This window comes from Ursus maritimus, unplaced genomic scaffold (assembly GCF_017311325.1).
Source record: "Ursus maritimus isolate PB19 unplaced genomic scaffold, ASM1731132v1 scaffold_5, whole genome shotgun sequence".
In the NCBI taxonomy this organism is placed as follows: Eukaryota; Metazoa; Chordata; class Mammalia; order Carnivora; family Ursidae; genus Ursus; species Ursus maritimus.
The window spans coordinates 57,609,267-57,629,833 of NW_024426663.1; the positions used below are offsets into that span (position 1 = coordinate 57,609,267).

Genomic DNA, 20,567 nt, shown 5'->3' on the forward strand with positions numbered 1-20,567 from the left:
GGTAACAAGGGTTACCTCCGGGGAAAGATGCTGGCAACCAGGTCAGCAGAGGGGCACTTTCCTTTCATCAGACTCTCCTCCATACTGTTGGCCTTTTATTTCTGTGCATACACTACCTTTTCAAAAAAGAAGCGAGTTTTTTTTTTTTTTTTTAACAGCAATGTTTTCTTTCTCTCTTTACACATGTAGGGTGCCTCGCAAGCGCAGAGCTCATGTGGTGGGGCAGTAACCGGCCGCCCAGGGCACGATCTCAGGGAGCGCCACTTGCTGAGGAGAGACGGACACCTCCTGGAATAAGGCAAAGCAGCGACCTACGGGAAAGGACGGGAAAGGACGGACGGCCCGTGATACAAGGTAGGATCCGCGCCGGGGAAAATGTGCACTTGGGAGCTGGACTCTGCCCCAGAACGGCTCTGGGGACTGGGCAACCCCTCCGAGCTTCTGTTCCCTGGCCTGTGGTGAAGGAGACGGCCCCTAAGGTGGCGGGGCAGGAGGGGCTGGTGTGGGTGCCAAGGAGAGGGGATTTCCTTCAAGGCAGAGATTTTATGATCCCCGTCAAGGGACTGGGGTGGGGGTGGGGGGGGTGCTTCTGAACACTTTTCTGTCCAAGTCCTTTGCACCCACCTCCCAGGTTTGGAGTCTGGAAAAGGGCTCCCCAGGCGAGCAGAGGCCTCTGGGAGGCGGGAGCCGAGCTCCACCTTGTGGCCGCTCACGCAGCTCCCTGGAGGTGGCCCAGCAGCCCCAGAGGGAGCAGGAGGGCTGGGAAACGCTCCAAATAAAGACTTCACCCACAAGTTCACGGACACCTTTGCCTCCTCCTCCCTCTCCCCCTTCCAAACTGTGCCTTCGGAGGAAAAGTCGCCCGTGTGGAAGCTAGCCCAGGTCCCACCCAGGACCATGGCTGTGTGTCAGCTCCTGAAAGCCCCTCCAAGTACCTTCCCACACTGCTCCAGTGAGGCCTTCAACAGGACAAAGTACCAAAACAGAATGCTATGGCGTCTCTGTTCCACATTTAATAAGTGAATACTTTGAACCTCTGCTAAACGCGACATGAAATTTAGTCACAGGACCCCTAAGATTTTGTCAGACTTTTAAGACTATGAATTTGGGGGCACCTGGGTGGCTCAGTCAGTTAAGTGTCTGCGTTCAGCTCAGGTCATGATCCCAGGGTCCTGGGATTGAGCACCATCCCTGCTCAGCTGGGAGCCTGCTTCTCCCTCTCCCTGTACACCCCCCACCCCACTCATACTCTCTCTCCCTCTCTCTAATATATAAATAAAATCCTTTGAAAAAAAAAAGAGCTATGAATTCATAGTATAATATGGTATGATCTGGAAACAGAGACAAATTCAAAGTTGTAGGATACCTACTTTCTCTCCAGCCTGTAATTTTTAGTTACAAATTCACTGGAGATAATAATGTTCAAAGTTAGATGGTAGCCCCTCCCTGTGTGGAAGGAAGGGCCAAAATACTCTCCTGCCCCCTCCTCCTCAGCCCCTTGCCCCTACAGGTACCCCCTAGCTCCCCTTTAGGGAGCACTTGCTAAGTAAGAGCTTGCACACATACAGAGCTCCCATTCATTCCCAGGAGATGTCCAAAAAGCACATCCAGGAAGCTAAGGAGAGGGCTGGCCTAAACGACCCGGTCTCCACACCTGCCACTGAGGGACCAGGGATGCTTCTGGTAAAGTTGGAGCTGAAAAGGGCCTCATCCATTGCCCTCTTGGTGACCCAGGATGAGGGACTGAGGCCTGAAAGGGGAAAGGCCTCAACCTAGACCCAGATCTGTCCTGAACTTCCTCTCAAATGTTCTTTCAAGGAGCCACACTGTCCCTGATTGAGTCTCAGAGAAAGATCATCTTTACTGTGACAGAAAAGTGGAGGGAGGCCGTGCCCACTTGAATACACTGGGCTCCATTCCCTGGGAAATGTTGTGAGCTTCCCCATGTGTTTAGCATCATGGTGCGAGAGGCTGAGTTCTAGAAGGTCTCAGCAGGTCCCCTTGTCCAACCCTCATATTTCACAAACAGGTAAACTGAGGTCACAAAGGGAACACAGCCTAGTTATGAGGCCTTGGCAGGGAATAACCTACCCTAGGAGGCTCCCCCACCACACAGAGCACAATAGGAGGCTGAGTCCCAGTGAGCAAGGCCCTGGCACCAGCCACAGGGCCGTGTGCCTCAGCTGCTGTGGTGGACAGAGCCAGGCCCAGGATGCAGGCAGGGGCCGCAGGGCAGGGCAGGAAGATCAGAGGCTTTGCCAGCTGCGCTATGAGCTGTAAACAGGAAGCAACAACCACCTCTTTGTGACCACGGTATAGAGAAAGTTGTTCTTACAATCATTTTAATGGAAACTAAGAAAAAGAAACAGAAGGCATGTGTTTCTATGCTGGAGGAACATCTGCTTACCACGCATGCTCTGAGTCTCCATGTAAGCACTCCCTCCTCCCTGAAGCCTTCCTAGTTGTTTTTTTTTTTAAGATTTTATTTATTTATTCAACAGAGACAGAGACAGCCAGCGAGAGAGGGAACACAAGCAGGGGGAGTGGGAGAGGAAGAAGCAGGCTCCCAGCAGAGGAGCCCCATGCGGGGCTCGATCCCATAACGCCGGGATCACACCCTGAGCCGAAGGCAGACGCTTTAACCGCTGTGCCACCCAGGCGCCCCTGAAGCCTTCCTAGTTTTGTCAGGCAGGCTTGAGTGATCCCTTAACGGGAGTCACCAACAGCTCCCTGTTCTCCTCCTAGATGGTGAGCCCCCTCAAGGGTGGAACCCGAGGCCAAGGCTTCTCTGTGACACTCCCGGGAATAAGAGCAGTATCCAAACCTAATAGGTGCTCAGTAAACATCTGACACCAACTAAATGAATAGCCACCTGCACTCAACCCCAACTGCAATAAAGTACAGAAAGCTTGTGATGCAATTTGGTGAATCTTGATATCAAGGAATGAGAAAATACAGTGGAGCAAAGCCTAACAAGAACCCTTTGAGAAACAACTTATCTTACACATACAAGGTTTACAGTGTTTCCAATTCAGTGCGTAATCCATGAAAGTTCTCAGATTCTAGAACTCTGGACCACGCATGACCCACTAAGGTTTATCAGCTCTAGACTCAAGGCAGCAAAGGCCCAGGGGAGGAGAAGCAGGGCTGAGCTGCAGTGGGATCAGAATTCCATTTTACTTTTTGCTTATTTATGAATTTTTCAAAAGTTTTTTAAAGCCACTAACTTGAATATGGAATAATACACTTAATTTGAAAATTAAAAAATAATCCAAAGATACATTATAAGATAGATGGTCTCCCAGCCATTCCTGTCTCCACACATTCACTCAGGCAACCACTGTGTTAACAGTTTTCCATGCATGCTTCAGAGTTTTCTTAGGCTTAGCCAAGCAAAATGAATATTTATTTTATATTCCCTCTTTATATAGACATATATATAAATACATATATATATGTATATACATATGCACATGGCCTATTATACACCCTGTTAGTCTCGGCTCTTGTTTTGTTTTTCTCTCTTAATGTACCTTGGATACTTTTCTACATGGGTACCTAAAAAGGGTTTTTATTATTTTCTTACAGCTACACAGTGTTCTTCTATATGGAGGCAACATACTTTATTTACCGCTCCTCTTGCAGGGGTCGTTTTCACCTTTTGTATTTCAAACAATACTGCAGTGAGCAGCTTCTGTAAAAATATGTGCTTGCTCAGGTATGCTGCTTTGCCGGAGACTCTCCATGTTCCTCAAGCCAACCCAGATCCTTCGCTTCTGACACGTCCCACTTCCGTTTATTTTCTGAGAGCCACTGGTGCCCAGGACGAGGGACCAAAGTAGGCAGCTCAACCTCCCAACTCGGCCTTCGAGCCGGAAGCAGAGCTGGGCCTCCGGGTTCTCCTGCACACCCTTACCCACCCCACCCCGTCCAAGGCAGGCCTGCACCCAGGAGATGACTGACACTTCATGGGTGATGATGGATCCACGGGTCCTCTTGAGTCAGACATCCGTCACCCTCTTTCACCGACAGGTGGCGCTGCGTTCTGCCTTTAGATGGGTAAGTGGCTTCATTGGAAGCACGACTCCTGTAAAAGTAATAAACTCTTTACTCCGGGAATAAATGATGACTTTTCAGTCGTATGATTATGCACACACCTCTCTACATGATCTCCCAACAGCCTAAGGCCATGACTACAATCTTCTCTGGTTTCTCCCTTCTGTATCCCTTTCCACGTTGCAGGTACGGGCAGTTTGCTTCGTTTCCCTGGACACTGGGAGACAGAATCACCCAGCAGTTATGAACTTGGGCTCTTGAATCAGTTCAAAATCCTATTCCACCACGTGCCTTGCTGCCTGGCCTCTGGCAATTGGCTTCACCTGTTCTGAGCTTCCACCACCACCTTCCCAGGACAGGAAGACAGCAGTACACACCTCACTGAGATGGTGGGAGGATTAAATCAGGTGTAACACCAGAGTGTGCTAGGCACATGGCAAGTGTTACATTGACCTGCACTGCCTGCCCAAATTTTGCACCTTGCTTGGAAAGGCTTTCTCAAAATACACCGGTCTTCCATCAGTTCATCACACACTACGAGCTCATTCCTGCCCCGAAGTCTGCACTTGCTAGGGCCTCTGCCTGCAATGCTCTCCCCCTTCAGCCCCCCATGGCTGGCTCTCTCTCATCCTTTAAGTCTCGGCTTCCAAGTCATCTTCTCAGCGATTGTGCTTGTCACCTCAGCTAGAGTAGGGCTCTCCTGTTTTGTCCCCCGTGGCACCCTGTTTATTTAGCACTTGTTACCACCTGCTACCTTACGTGTGTACTCATTTTTGTGACTGTGCTCTCTTTTCCCGTTAGAATGTACATTCCAGGAGAGCAGCTTCATTTTCCTCGGGTTTCCCAGCACTGCACACAGTGATCCCTGCACCCGGGAGGTATCCCATAAATGACTGGTGGATGACTGGCTGAGTGCATGAGAACACTCAGGCAGTGTTGTGTTTGAACTCTGTCCACTGGCTGCTTTGCCCACCCGTGTTCTGATTTGTAGGCAGACAACCAGCTCTTTGAGGGCAGGAATGGCGTCTTCTCCCACATGCAGCCCTGGGCTGGACCCCCTGCCACAGCTCAGTGGGCAGAGCCAGGACTTGGGGGAAGGAGGGGAGCAACTGAGAGGAGGGATGAGAGCTTGTTGGTGGGAAGGGCCCCTGACATTCCCACCCTAAACATACCATCACACGTGGATTCCTGGAAGCAACCGAGAGGCACCCCGGCCCCTGCCACTCCAAGTGGCTTTCCTGATGGCCACCACCCAGGTATCGCTTGCCCCCAGCAACCGCTCAGCCCCTACCCTGTACTGAGGGACCCCTCCTCTTCCCTGGAACTCATAAGCTTTCCAGGGATGTCTGTTCTCCGGGTCCCCATCCATTCCCACACTGCTTAGAGAGGCATGCCTGCACAGCTCTCTCATAAAGCGAAGAGACATCTACTCCAGCAGGTACGGCAGTCTCCTCTGGGCACAAACAGGGTGACTCAGGGAGTCCCATGGATTCAAGCAAGACACAAAATCATCCTAGAGGAGTCAAGCCCAAGTAAGAAATGTGCTACATCCAGCCAAGTCAGAAAATGTCCCCATGCCTAGAGAGACACCCATCGTGGACACAACACCCTCAGAAGCACCCAGCTGCACACTCCATGAAAGCTAAATCACACACGTGACACACTCTCTTCTGCCCAGATTTTCCTGGAGCTGGGGAGGTGGAGACACACATGATAGCAAGGCACACACACTTCACCATTTAAAATATATCCAAATCCAGGTCCACATTCAACCATAAAACATATTGGGCATCTCTTATGCAGCAAACACGGTTCTGGTCGTGGGGAGACAGCGGTTACTGCCCCACGTGGAACCCTCAGATAAGTCAGAGACACAGACAAGGCACAGCGAGCAAATAAGTATGCAGGCTGCCCACACATTGACGGGCTGGTGGAGTCAGTGCTGTGATGCAGAGTGACCGGCCGGGGTCATGGAGGGTGGCTTTGGCCAGGATCATCAGGAGGTCCTCCTCTGAGAAGGAGCCAGCGCGGGGAGAGCACCCCAGGGCAATAAGCTCAAAGCCCTAAGAGCATTGAAAGGCACTAAATGGAGACCAGTGTTGCTGGAACCCAGAGGGCAGAGGAACTGGCCCTCTCCATGAGGTTGAGATACCCCACAAGACACCCCCAAGTTGGCAGGGGGCACAGAGCATCGAGCCTTGTTAACTAGAGATAAAAGACGGAGTTATTCTATACCGAGGGCCATGGGAAACCTCTGAAGGGTTTTAGGCAGGGAAGTTAAATGATCTTCTCTACTCAGGAGAAGTTGATTTAACACCCTGGCAATGAAGGAATGAGTGAACAAATGAATTAAATGAACAACTACAGAACCAATGCACATGAGTAACTCAGAGTCTCCTGGTGCTAAGATCCATGAGAACAAGAAGCCCAGGACAGCCCACAAACTCTAGAACCATGAACTCCACACCACAAAGAGCACAGAGAGTATCCCCTTCGTCACTCAGAGAGGCTGCTGGCTTCAGCTCTTCAGCACGGTTCCGCTCTCTGGCCCCTCCAAAGCTCAGCTCACCAACCAGACAGGGAGACCAGAGAGGAGAGGGAAACATGCAATGTCACACAGCCAGGTGACCTCAGATGAGGGCAGCACTGGATCCTGGAGGTCTCCCCCTGGACTGCAAGCCCTGGGGACACCTAACACCCCTCTGTCTCCTACCCTGCCATTGTTTTTGAGATTCAGAGAGTGAGAGAAGAAGGATTTTCTCAAGGTAGCAGAGAGAAGCAAGGCCTCTTAACTGCCACCAAGAAAACAAGGACAGAAGCTGACTTCAAAGCCAACAACATCTCCTGTATGCCATGGTCACAGCCCTTCCCCACAACAGCAACCAACCAACAGACAAGAACAGACCTCCCTCTCCCACACCTGTGACAGCTGCCCTCCCCCACAAAGTAGGGCTGTGGTTTCCATCCCATGTCCCCAGCCCCTGAGTGGAGCTGGCCCCGGAGTGGGTGTTCATATAAAGTGGGAAAGGGAGATGATGAGTGGTCAATGTCATGGGCACTGAAGCCAGATAGCCCTGGTCTCCGACTTTGGCTCTAGCGCCTACCAGCCTCATGACTCTGGTCATGTATCTTAACCCCCTTGGGCCTCAGTGTCCTCATATTTGAAAGGCAGGTTAAAAAACACAGGCTTGCAAGTTTAATAAAATTATGCATATTGAGGGTGAAGCTCAACGTCCCTCTGAAAAAAATTGTTCAGAAACAGTATTTATATCAATGTGAATGTTGATGATGACGGCGGAGTCGAGCAGTAAAGAGGACTTGCACTGAGCATCTTGACCCGGGCGTTCCCAGGGCTCGCGCTAACCGGGGTATCTGGAACATATTTGTTAAAGCAGGAAAAAAGACAGGGATGCTTTAGAAAGATTTCTGCAGAGCTCGAGATTGAGCAGAAACTCTAGTCTGGCTGGCTTCCCAGCACCCCACCCCCACCCCACCCCAGACTCCCGGAGAGCCACCACCCAGCCCCCACTCCGGGATAAAGCCCTCGGTGGTAACAGGTGTCCAGGTGCTGCGGTGAGCAGCTTGTGGTTAGGGCTTTGAGAGTTGGTGTTGTCACCGCAGTAGCTCCCCTCTCCCTCTCCTTCAGTGTCCAGAGAGGAGGCTGGGGGCATCTGAGGGAGCAGAAAGAGTATCATGTGGCCTGGGCTTTGGCAGAGCTTGGCTACGACTTACCTGTGGCCATGCGTGTGATTGGCAGTAAAGGCGTGACGAGGGTTTCAATTTGCCCTTGCCTGACCCCCACAGCCAGCAGGGGTAATTAGGGACCTCTCCTCAGATTATGGTCCTCCATTTCCCACCCCATCCCATTCTAACTCCTAAAGTTACACCACCACAGAATGACTGAACAGATACCCACCCAGCAAGCCCTCTGCCACCAAAGCCTGGGGCTGCGGTGCCAACCTGTGGGCCAACTCTCAGGTTACAGAGGTGGGGCGATCCCAGAGGAGAGCTGCAGTTCCCTGCTCTGAAGGTGAGGAAGGGCTGGGTATGTGCACACATGTGTACATGCATGTCCACCACACACAGGCAGACACACATACATGAACACCCAGTGCCCACACACAAAACCCTTCTCTCCACACACACCCTTTGAGCACCAGCTATGGGAGGCCAGGCACTTTGCCTGAGGGCACAGAGAGGGTGTGGCAGAAAAGAAAGGCCTCACCTATGGCAGATGTGACTGTGTCACCTCTGCTTCTCCTGTTCCCTTTCTAGGGCAGACTCCATCCCACAGACCCTTCTCTCTCCCCATCCCACATTGTTATTGCTATTACTAGGGTCATAGTGGGCCTCTGGTGCTTCTCTACTGAGTCCAGGAAACAAGGGCCATTAGATCAATGCGTTCCACGGCAGTCTGCTTTACTCAGATTGATCATGAGTAATGTATTTCTGTGCCCAGACTTTGCGGGCACTCACAGCTGCACGTGCAAGTGAAGCTGGCTCCCTTCCTGTGAAGAGCAATCACTACCTTCTCCTTCAGCACACACACACAGTGGGAGCTGATTTTCACACTTTTCCTGCTTATCCTTCTCACTCTGGTTTGTGTCTTCCCCACCTGCCCCAGGCTCACCATGCCTATCACCTAGTGCCTGCTTCTCTTTTACTATTTCTGCTTCAGAAATACTCAAGTGTCCACCCTGGCTGCAATTAACGTCAGCTGGGGTGCTCAGCACAGCAAAATCTAGGCACAGTTACGTGAGCACTTCATCCAGAATGGCCCCTTCCCTGTCCTCATCACACAGCTTAGAAAAAAGGAATGAGGGACACAGTGATCACCCTACTTAGAATATCCAGATCCTCTGCATCTTTTTCCAACACACATGGCTGATCTGTCATTAGACACGAGGGCACTGCACCCACTCATAAGCCCCCTGGGGTCAGGTGGCACTGGGCTCTTGGGGACGGAGTCCTCCTGGCTGTCAGAAGGCAGTCCATCAGAGAAGTCGGAGTGGGCCCTGTCCTACCCCCCTCCGCCGCCCCCACCCCTACTTCAGATGCAAAGTGCACATATGGCTCATCTCCATCTTTGGGGGAGGTTCCGTCTAAAGTCCTCCCAAAGATTCAGATTGTATGACAAATCACGTTCTAGACTATCGTGGCGAGAAAGGGCCGGGGCATTTGCATCATTACCCCCAGACAACAGCTTCATTAGGCTGAAAGAGAGGTTTGCAGCCGCGCAAGCTCTGCCACTGACCTGGGCCTCTCACTTCCCCCATTGTCTGTGGGCTCCAAGGCTCTCACTCCAAACCATATGGTCCGTTTGGGCATCTCACACTGCCTTCCAGGAAAAGCAGGCATGTTGGGAGGCGCTCGGAGCAAGCCAGAGGCCTGCCCGCAAGATCGCAGGTGCGATCCTGCCCCAAAGTGAGATCAGTCCGTGCCCAGAGAGACAAACTGCTAGAGATCAGAGGGGGCTGAACTCTGAAAAGCAGTGTGTGGGCCTGAGAGGGAAGGAGAAAAGCACCTTAGCAAGAAGGCAAAGGAGAGAAGAACCACTTGACGTTTGTCCCTCACATAGAAGGCAGCCTGCTGTCCCAGACCTATGACAGCATGTCTGACAGAACCTTGGTGTGGAGAGCACTGGGGAAGCAGAGCTCATGCTGGTCTACCCTTTCTTCACCACGGCCCCTACTCAGTCCGCCAGGTATGGGAGACCCTGTAAGGGTCCCAGATGCCAGGCATTTCTCCCACAAATATGACAAGCAGACCCCCAGTCTGGCAGGCTACAGTGTGAGGCAGCCACTCCCCTTCTCCAGTCCCCAAGAATCTAAAAACCTGAAAACCAGCCATCCATTTGAAGAGGACACCCTGGGGTCTGGCTTAAAGAAGGCTGGGAGACAGGGCTGGGTGGATGAGCTGTCCCAACCCTAGTCCTTCAAAATCCCATCTTTTTGAAAATCCTCTTTGGTCCAAGCCTTTGCAAGATTCCAAACAGATGGAATGAACCCTGGAAGCCAGCACAGCCACATGGGCCTTGTTCCCAGGGAGAAGGGGAAGCCCAGCACCCCTGCCCAGAGAAGGCGGGGGCTATCACCTTGGGCAAATCGGTGTACTCTCCCTGTCTTCAAGAAATGGGCCAACATGGGCCTCACCTGATGGTCCTTTAAGAGTAGAGAAAGAAAACATAAACTCCGTGGCACAGCACTCCGCTGGGCCAACAGGGCGGATTAGGGTCAGGATTAACATTTTAAACTCAAGCCGACTTTCTGACTCAAAGATCTCGGATCGCTAATCGTATTACTATCCCTGGGATTATTGCTTTACTGGCTGCAGAAGAGATTCTAAAATCAAATTGCTTAAAGTTGCCTCCTGTTTTCTCTTGGCTCTTTGGCAGGGAGGGGCCGGGGGTGGGTAGGTTGTAGCTTGTTAAGGAGACGACTTCTAAAGTCGAATCTCACTTAATATTTTTCTCCTTCCCCGCGCCAGGCGGCCGTAAGAAGACGGGCGACACGGATCCTTTATTCCCGCCCACGCCTGCTCCTAATTCCTGGTAATTTATCCCATATTAAAACTTCTTTAAGTAAGAATGGACAAGCATCAGCACCTGCTATGCAAATGCGGCCAAATCCAGCCCGGGCCGCGGGGCGTGCGCGCCCGCCCGACCGCGAGCGGCCATTCAGCGCTCCCAAGGCGCCCGGCGCGCCCTTCAAATGGAAACGGGCCGAGGGCCTGACAGATTGCGCCGCGCGCTCGCCCGGGCGGCGGGGGCGGGGGCCGCGGGGCCGAGCGCGCGCCGGCCTCGGGAACGCCCCCCCGCCCCGGAGCGGGGGTAGGCAGCGCGCCCGCTCCCGTGGGTGTTCCGCCCCCGAACTTCTTCTCGGGGAAGCGTCCCCACGCGCGCGGCCACCCCGTGCCCGAGCTCCCCCGACGGCACCCTGACCTGCGGGACTCCGGGGTCCCGGCCCCGCCGTCCCGCAGGCGGGCCCCGGGCTGCCTCAGCGGCCGGCGGGCTCCGGGGGGCGGGCGGGGGAGCCAGCCCCGAGCAGCAGGCCCGGGCTCCTGCGCGGCGGGCCCGCCGGATAACAAGGATTAGCTGAGGGGCACCTCTGAAGCCCCGTCCCTCCTCACGTGGCTGGAGGCCGCGGCGTAGTCTCCTCTCGTGCGGCCCTAATCCCCGCACGCGGCCCGCCCCGCCGCGCCCTGGCCCTCTCGCTCTCCTCGGCCTCACGGCTCCGGGACCCCCTTCCCCGGCCCGGGATCCTGGATTGGTGGCTCGGTGAAAGGAGCGGCAGCGGCGGCGGCGGCGAGGGAGGGGGCGTGCGGGCGCGGCCGGCGGCCCAAAGACGTGCAAAGTGATAAATACATTGTTTCGGGCCGCCCGCTCGCTCGGTCCCCGGGGAGGGAGGGGGGCATAGAAAATGAGGCACTTTCCTCCCCCTTTAACTCAAGGGGAGTACCAATAATTCATGTAAGTTATAATTCTTCATTGCCCCTAGGTAGTCTGGGAAAACGGGAAGAAAAGAAAATGCCAGAAAGTTACGGTAAAACTTAAGATGCGGCCGAAGTCGCTTTCTTTGCCCCTGCTGCGAGTGTTTGAATAAGAAGAATGCTCCCGGACTGTAACAAGCAAAAAGAATGAAGAAGACAAAAGAGTTCCAGAAAAAGGTTTAGCTAGAAGACAAGGCAAGTGAAACTGAAAGGAGAAAAAAAGCATTTACAATGGAACAATAAGTGTACTAATCGCTTTGATATATTATACAAGCCCAAAGACCCAAAACATTGTGTAATTATTTATAAATGACTTCTCCACTCCTGTGTATAATGCAGAGGAAAGAATAAAACTGCAGGCTACTCTCTAAACTATTTCTAAATAGACCTGGTTCAAAAGAAGGCAGAAGTGTTTGAAATAAAATAATTAATGGTGGATTTTATGGTTGTCTCATTAAAACATTTTAATTACTACAAACAAAATGCGTTTGTGTTCCAACCCAACATGAATTTATGTAGCTGCAGCATTAAGGAAGAGAAAAGCAAAAGGAAAACACTTCAGCTATTTCTCTGTTCTGTTTATTTCAGAATTCTCTCCATTAAACGATAGTCAAATTCCATTAGGATAAATTTCACTGCGACTTCTTTTGTACACACAGGAGAAAACACCCTCGCACAGTTTTCCCACACTTGACCCACAAGCATCTTGGAGGGAGGGGGGTGTTTTTAATCTTCACTGAAGATGTTCTTAAGGGTTCAAAAACACGAAACAGACAAAAATGAACTCTGGCTTTAGGAATATCCCGTGGCAGGTGCGGCCTGGATTTGGGGAGCTGAATCTAGGGACAGCAACAGCAGGGCCTCTGTTTTGTTTTGTTGCTAAATCTGAGCCCAGAAGAGTTCAAGAAATCTATGAAGGCAAAACTCAGAGGCTTTGAAGGAGGTTCTGGACTGATTCTAGCCTCAAGCAGCTGATGTGAATATGATTCCAGGCCTCACTGCTGAGGGGGGTGGGGGGTGAGCACCTTCTGCCTGCTCCCTCTTCATTTCAGGGCCTGCACCCCGTGGGCCCTCCCTGCACAAGCCTGCACACCCCCTTCGCACCCCCCCCACTGTACTTTGGGCACAAAGAGGACATTGTTTTACCCAAGACTGACCCAAACCACAAACACACTTCAAACCTTGGATGAGCCCAAGCACATATTGTCCCTGCCACTAGGCTTCAGAACTCCAATCAAATTTGAAATTTTCTTGTGGAAAGAATTTATTTGGCTGCAAAACTGACCAATATGTTTTTGGAAGGCATTTCTTACACAGCACTAGAATAAAGTTGATTTGCACCAGGACTTCCCCTGGAGGCCAACATTCATCCCACAAGTAGGCAGATTGTACACAACCAAACACATCAGTATACAATGCCACAGAATATTCAAGCAGACATCTCTGAGGTGGGAAATGCATACAGCCGGCACTGTATTTAGCAGGGCAGGGGCCGAGGGGGCCTCCATGGATTTCTGGAAACCATGGATAATTTGCCATTTTCCTTGCTCTGTCACTGAAAGACCCCTCTGTTTCCCCCCTCCTGCCTCGTTTCCCCCTCCCTTTTACCCCCCCCCTTCCACAACTGTCATGGGTCATCAGTAAAGAAAACAGGGAATTGTTTCTCCTTTCCACTCCCCAACCCTACCCCGCTTCTCTTAGATGGAAACGCATATCTACGGGTGTATTTCACAGACTGAAAGGAATACTGTGTGCCTCTCGGTCCGACATCCTCCTTCATCCCTTCCTCTGGAGTAACTGCACCTTTTTCTTCCTTTTTTCTAATAAAAAAGATTACAATGTTTTCTCTTTCTAAAATGCCACCCACCAAACCAATGCCATCCCTCCCCACAGGTAGCTCCAGCAAGACCTCCACGGTGATAGTTGGAACAGTGTGGAAAGGGTGGCCCTCGCACGGCTTTGCTTTGTGCAAAAAATCTGCCTTATAAACTCTGTACACTGCACTGCCCTGTGCCCCACACCCGGGTGGATGAGTGGCTGGGTAAGGCACCGACACCCTTCACCTCTCTTATCCTCAGTGGCATCGGAGAGTTCGTGTATACTGTAAAAACAGAAGAACATTGCCTGTAACAAAATCCAGATCTACACGTAGATACCACAGCACTCTTGAAATTAATATTCCATGTAACAACTGGTGTGGATGCGGAATGCTAACTCTCAGCTAAAACAGTTTGGGAGAAAGTATGAAATGCGATGATGTCCTTCCCCCCACCCCACCCAACACATCCATATTAGCATGTCAGCACGTGGAATTGCAGGACACGGACCCCCCTCAGCCTCATCCCACAGCAGCATCTCTGAAAGGCAGTTTGTTCAATCTCAGGCTTACATGTTTCTGATCACTGAAAGGGAGGATGGCGAGGAAGCCATCTGGCTCAGCTTCATGTCCACAAAAGGGCTCAAAGGCTGTGGGTACTAACGCGAAATGAAGTCACACGCGTGGTCCCTGAGTCACTGACAAGGCCAGAGGAAGAAGATATGCACCCGCAAATTTAAATCTGCTTCCATACAGACACATATGAGGATTTGGTGCTCTTTTAGAAATGCTGAAAACCTCTGGAGCGCCTGGCTGGCTCGGTCACTGGAGCACGGAACTCTCGATCTCAGGGTTGTGAGTTCCAGCCCCATGTTGCGTGTAGAGATTTCTTCAAAGATAAATTTAAAATATTTTAAAAATTCTAAAATTGTCTTATGGGCAGCACAGACAGCTTTGTATTTGTATATGCTGACCACATTCATTTACTGCAGGTAAACATTCATAATTTGCCACTCTTTTCTCCTATTTTGGCCTTTCTTCCTTAAAAAAAAAAAAAAGAAAGAAAGAAACCAAGAAACTCAAAAGAGCCTGGAAACATCAAATGCCTTGCTCAACCCTGAGAACCTCTCCTCCCATCTCTCCAAAATGCTGGTTCCTTCAGCGGGTGTTGACAACAGAAAGGTCCTCTCAGTTAGGGGCTCAAATCACCTCCCTGCTGCTTCTGCAGTGGTCTTGAGTCAGACCTCCAGAGCTGCCTGGAAGAGGCATGACCTTTCCAGCCCCTGCACCCCTTCCGGGGATCCTCCCCTCCCCTCACACCCCCAGCTGTCACACAGGCAAGCAAAACCACAGAAGCCCCAGTCTTGGTATGACCTGGGGCACCTCGGAGCTGTCACAGAAGCATGTCTGACGTGCTCACGGGCTCAGGTAAGCACAGGAGAGGAGGGCAGATGCTAAAGCAAGGCATTTATTCCCGTATGAGGGCAAACAGACGCTCTAAGCATCAATCACCACTTCCGAGTCTGATGAGGGAGGGCATCGGAGCTGGGGTCCCCCACCATCCCTACCACCTCAGGTGACCACGGCGTGAGAAACTCCTGCTTCATCCAGTCCCTTGGAACATCTGCCTCACCCACCTAGCTCTGTCCCCATTGGCCATTGGATGGCTCACACATTAGGCAGCCACGGTACCTGGTGCGGCCCTCGCCACCTCGTCGTCTGCATCCTAGTGTGCTCTGGGAAGGAGGGCTTCCACAGATGTGCTCTGTACTCGCCTCCAAGGGATCTGGTTGGGGGGGGGGCAACAGAAACTTCTGACTATTTCTTTGGAAGAGAGTGCTCTGAGCCTCAAAGGGAACACATGGGAGCCTAAGTTAACATCTTGTTCTCATTCTCCCAGGGCTCAGCTCCATCCGCAGCGGGTCACCTGCAGGAAAGCCCCCACCCAAGCCTCAGATACACTTATGAAAAGCAAAGTGGGCAGGCACTAATGTCCGGCAAGGAGCTGCTCCATGCAATGGCCAAGAGCCAGGGGTAGGCAGGGCAAGGCTCAGATGCCTGCCCAGTCAGGTCACTAAGGCTTGGGCAGAGGAGTGGGACACACGTGGGAGACAGCACGGAGCCACTGCTAGCTCATAAGGTGCCTTTGGGCACATTTGCAAAGCACACCTCTCTGGGAAGATGCCATCCCAAATCACGGTGCATGGCTCGGCACATGGTAGAGAGGTTAGATTTTAGCCCCCCACTTGCACTGGATGCTCTTGTGCAGTGAACCGCTGCAACTACTGTGATAGCCCTACTCAGAGAAAGCAACAGGAGAAGGAGACAAAGAGGAAGAAGAAAGACTGCCATGGCCATTCAAGGCCCACCACGACTGTCCCCTACCCTCTTCCCACTGGAAGCCCATAGAAGCGCCATCCAGACTGGCCCCCACGGTGCTGCCACAGTCATTTTCATACCTGTCTTCTATCTAATTTGTCTGTGCATATCCCAGTCATCCTTCAAGGCCTTCTCAAGTCCCCCTCTGCCAGGAAGCCTTCCCTGATGACGCCCCTTCCCTTTGAGATGTGCATAATGCTCTTCAGATCTGTTCCCTCAGTGGGCCTTCAGTACCTCTCACAGCCAGTGGCAGGTCGTCCTTCTGTGGCCACATCTCCCCTGGCCACATCTTCCCTGCTCCATGACTACAGGCCTGCCTGACTCTACACACAGCATCTGGCACAGGGCCGCATGCAAGAAGTGCTCACTGTGTACGTATTAACAGTGATGGAAAAACCTGGAATGGGCCTGAAAGGACTCCTGAGTATGGGCCTAGTTTGATCATCAGTGATCCCTGGGGTAACCTAGAGAAAAGACCCCTCCATCTCCCACCTCAGTTTCCTAGGTATGAGGTGCAGTGCACCAATGAGTAATCTCCAAGGGTTCTGCCAGCAGTGAACCCCAGGCTTATGAGGCTCAGAGCCCATGACCCCCAATAGCCAGGTTTTCATCCCTGTTAACCCAGTGTCTAGCACAGTGCTTGGCCCAGAATAGGCAAGCAATACGGTATATGGGTTGCCTCAATCTCCGTGCTTTGGCAATGGAGCATTTAACTTGGTGTTTTATTTAGCAAACCTCAGACATCAAGCCTAGCCAACTCAAGCAAAAGAGTCCTACTAAGAAAAGTCCTATGGGGTTTCTTGTGCAGTCAATAAGAAGACTAAAGAACCAGGCTTGGAATATAGGGGGGGTTGGGGGACGGGTAGCAGGACCACAGCTGAAGGCAGGCCCACGAAAGAGCTAGGGCAGGATACCCACTGGCTCCTAGCCAAACCTTCCACCACTGGCCACTGGCGCATCCAGGTTGTTGCCACAACACATGTATACTCCGAACCGTCACCAGCTCAGAGCTGAAGTTCCAAGTGGGGCATGCCATTGACCCCATTTAAGTCACACGGTCATACCCCAATTGCCAGGAATGGAGAGGGAGGTGCTCATGCATTGAAATTCCTCCACAGGAAGGCTCTTTAGGGGCAAGGCAGCCAAGAAATGACAAAGGGCCACTCCAGTGACCCTGTTCCCCTGAACAGACAGATTCTTTCTTCCAAGAATTTAGAAAAGTTGCTGCAGTAAGTTGAATAGTGGCCCCAAAAGATATGTCCACCCAGAAACTCAGAATGTGAACTTATTTGGAATAAGGTTCTCTGCAGCTGGAATTAATGTAAGGATTTCAAGACAAAATCAGCCCAGACTGGGGTGGGCGCTAAATCCAGTGATGAGGGTCCTTATAAGCAACAGAAAAGAAGACACAGAAACACAGAGAAGGAGGTGGCAGAGACGGAAGTGGTGCACCTACAAGTCAAGGAAGGCCAAGGATTCCCAGGAACCACCAGAAGCTAGGAGAAGCACAGAAAACACTCTCCCTCACAGCCTCCAAACACAGCCAACGCTGCTGATGCCCTGATGCCAGACTTCCAGCCTCCTGAAGAACGAGTGTCTGCTGTTTGAAGGCCCTAGTTCATGGTGATTTAGTACCAGAGTCTCAGGAATATAATACAGTGGCCCAGCAATGTCAGATCAAGGCTGGTGGGAGTGCACTGGAGCCTCAGAGAAGCAGAGCGAGGATGCCTCAGCTCCAGCAGGCTCACACAAATGCCTAGTATCACCCCCACAAATTCCCTTTTCTGCTTAACCAGATTAAATCCACTTCTGGTGACTTGTAACAACCCTAAAGCTCCAGGTTGGGAGTACATGTAAGGCACCACAGAGGGGAAGGCAGGGCTGGGTAGGGTCCATTAAGCCAGAAAACCAGCACTGGACAGCCAGCCAAGGCAGGCTCTGCCTCCAGACAACAGCCCTGTAGAAAGGGGGCAGTTGTCCCAGGCAGAGACGGCTCTGAGAACAGCAGGGACCAGACCTGAAGCCATCAACCAGATATCGTGGGGAGAAGACTGAAACCTCGCTAAAAGGTGTTCCTTTTGTTTTTAACCTCCCTCCCCCCATAATCTGGCGCTGTTCCTTAGTGACTATTTCTCCCTAGGTACAAAGTTGGGGGTGTCTGGGTTCTATTGTTCCAAAGTGCGCACTGGTGACCAAAGAAAAGTGACAGGCAGAGTGAAAACCTTCTACTATAACAGGTGTGTTTATGTCACTAAGGGAGAGAAAGGAATGGTGGGGCGGGGGGGCAGTGGTTCCGCTGAGTGCTTGCTACCCTCTCTCCTGGGCCAGGAAAGCCAGGTCCCAGCGGGGGCTCACACTCCAGGCACCTTCAAGAGAGACAGAGTAAAAAGGGGGTGGGGGGGGCTCTCTGAGAGGAGGGGATTCGCAGGCTTGCCTTACTTTAAAAGTCATTGGAAACTGTTGGGGTCGGAAGGCTGGGGGACTAGAGTGGTGTTAGGGGTGTTTGGCCAAAATTGCTCTCAACTTGAAAAACCATCCATTCCTTTACTTTCCAAACTGCTCTTCCACCCTCTCTCACCCCGGCCCCTAGGTGAGGGTCAGCAGAGATATTACCCTCTTTCTTCACCAACCTGAACGGAGCAGGAGCACTTGTCTCTGCCCTTGCTCTACGAACTTCACCGCGCCACTCTCTGTCTTTGGATAGGGTTTTCCCTGGGTTCAGAGGGCGCTGCCTCTGCCAACCATTCATCCGGCGCTGCGTTACAAAAGCGCCGTTCCCAGTGTCCCTCGAACGTCACTTCATATCATCCTCAACAGGAGAGACTTCTGCCCCATTTTACAGATGGGAAAAGTGAAGTCAAATCACTTGGCCAAAGCCACGCGGCCAGTCAGCCTCAGGAGAGAGGAAGCGAACCCAGGCTTCCAGCCGGCTGCAGGTTTCCGCAACTTCCTGCGCAGCTCACGCTTGCCTGCCGGCGCCCCGCCTCCCCATCCCACCCCAGCGAGGGGCGCCGGGCCCGCCCCCGGAGGAGCGTGCCTCGGCCGCTAATCGCCGGGCGCCCCCGCCTCCGCTTCACCGCCGGGAGACGCCCCCGCCGGCTTAGCCCGGAGACGGCTCCCGGGGCCGCGCGACGCCGCCGATTGGCCCGCGGTAATTACGGGCACGCTCCGGGAGGGGGGAGGGGCCGGGGCGGCCCCCCGCGAGCATAAATTATGCAAATACCCGGGCGCCGCACGGGGCTGACCTGCCGCCTCGCTCCGTTCACGGGGGCTGCCACGGGGGCGGAGGTGGCAAGGGAGGGGGGCGCCCATTGTTGGGGAGGGTACTTAAGGGGTCCTGAGGCCGGTCGTGTGCCACACTCGGTACTCACACGAGCTGATCTGCTAGCCGGCGAGATCACTCGGGAGACCGGCCGGGAGCGTGGCCCCTGCAGACCAGACGAGGCGAGGCGAGGCGAGGCGGTGAAGCCAAGCTCTAGGTGCGGTCCGCGCCTTTCCAGGCCTTAGCGCTCGCAGCGGCCACAGGGTGGGCCCGGGCCATTTGGAACGTAAGTGCGCCCCGGCGACCCTGCCCTCAGCCCGGGCTCTCGTCCTCCAGGAACCTTCTTACCTGCCCGTCGGTCCTGCTCCACGCAACGATGCCAGCCTCTCTGGAGACCTGCCTCTCGGATCTCGACTGCACCACCAGCAGCGGCAGCGGCAGCCTCAGCAGCAGCAGCAGCAGCGACCTATCCGGCTTCCTCACCGACGAGGAGGACTGTGCCAGGCTCCAGCCACCAGCTTCTGCCTCGGGGACGCCCGTGCCAGTGCGCAGAGGCGCTCCCGGGGTTCCTGCAGCCTCCGATACTCCCCGGGCGCAGGATGACGAGCAGGAGCGGCGACGGCGCAGGGGCCGAGCGCGTGTGCGCTCCGAGGCGCTGCTGCATTCGCTGCGCAGGAGCCGGCGTGTCAAGGCCAATGACCGCGAGCGCAACCGCATGCACAACTTGAACGCGGCGCTGGATGCGCTGCGCAGCGTGCTGCCGTCCTTCCCCGACGACACGAAGCTCACCAAGATCGAGACGCTGCGCTTCGCCTATAACTACATCTGGGCTCTGGCGGAGACTCTGCGCCTAGCCGACCAGGGACTGCCCGGGGGCGGTGCCCGGGAGCGCCTCCTGCCGCCGCAGTGCGCCCCCTGCCTGCCCGGGCCCCCGAGCCCCTCCAGCGACGCCGAGTCCTGGGGCTCCGGGGCCGCCGCCTCCCCCTGCGCCGCCGCCGCCTCGCCGCTGTCTGACCCCAGTAGCCCCGCCGCCTCAGAAGACTTCGCCTACGGCCCCGGCGACCCCCTTTTCTCCTTCCCCGGCCTGCCCAAAGACTTGCTCCACACGACGCCCTGTTTCATCCCTTACCACTAGGCCCTTCAGGGACACCATTACCTCCCCCCTCCCTCAGGCAACAGGCAGTAGATGGAGCCCCAGCTGCAGTCTCAGGACCCCCCAGTCCGGGCGGAGGGAGGAAGCAGGAGCTTTAAAGGGGTGGGAGATACCTGAGCCGCTTGTTAGGTCGCTGCACCCTCGCCGTGGCTGCCCCTTGGTCTGTTTCTCCAGCCCTCAGCCCCCGGCCCCTCCTGCCCGCCCTTAGACGGCCTTTCCTTTTGCACTTTCTGAACTCCACAAAACCTCCTTTGTGGCTGGCTCAGAGCTGACCCCAGCCACCACTTCAGTGTGATTTAGAAAAGGGACAGATCAGCCCCTGAAGACGAGGTGAAAAGTCAATTTTACAATTTGTAGAACTCTAATGAAGAAAAACGAGCATGAAAATTCGGTTTGAGCCGGCTGACAATACA

The 20,567-nt window shown here is 53.4% G+C and overlaps 2 protein-coding genes across 3 annotated transcripts in view; one reads left to right on the top strand and one right to left on the bottom strand.

Moving 5' to 3' along the window:
- The window catches only part of LOC121100748, a 192,275-nt gene that overhangs the window by 101,837 nt on the left and 69,871 nt on the right, over positions 1-20,567 (bottom strand). The window contains exon 6 of one of the 2 annotated variants that reach the window (XR_005832523.1): positions 3,483-4,087. The exons of the other annotated variant lie outside the window; for it this stretch is intronic. The gene's annotated coding sequence lies outside the window, so the exon portion shown is untranslated. Of the gene's footprint in view, positions 1-3,482; positions 4,088-20,567 lie in introns of those variants that run through there. 2 annotated transcript variants of the gene reach the window in all.
- On the top strand, positions 19,378-20,136 carry NEUROG1 (neurogenin 1). Its single transcript, XM_040622418.1, has one exon. The coding sequence runs from the start codon at positions 19,378-19,380 to the stop codon at positions 20,134-20,136; it is 759 nt and encodes a 252-aa protein (XP_040478352.1).

What these genes read in the sequence shown, in the direction of transcription:
- NEUROG1 (XM_040622418.1), top strand. Translation starts at nt 19,378, where the DNA reads ATGCCAGCCTCTCTGGAGACCTGCCTCTCGGATCTCGACTGCACCACC.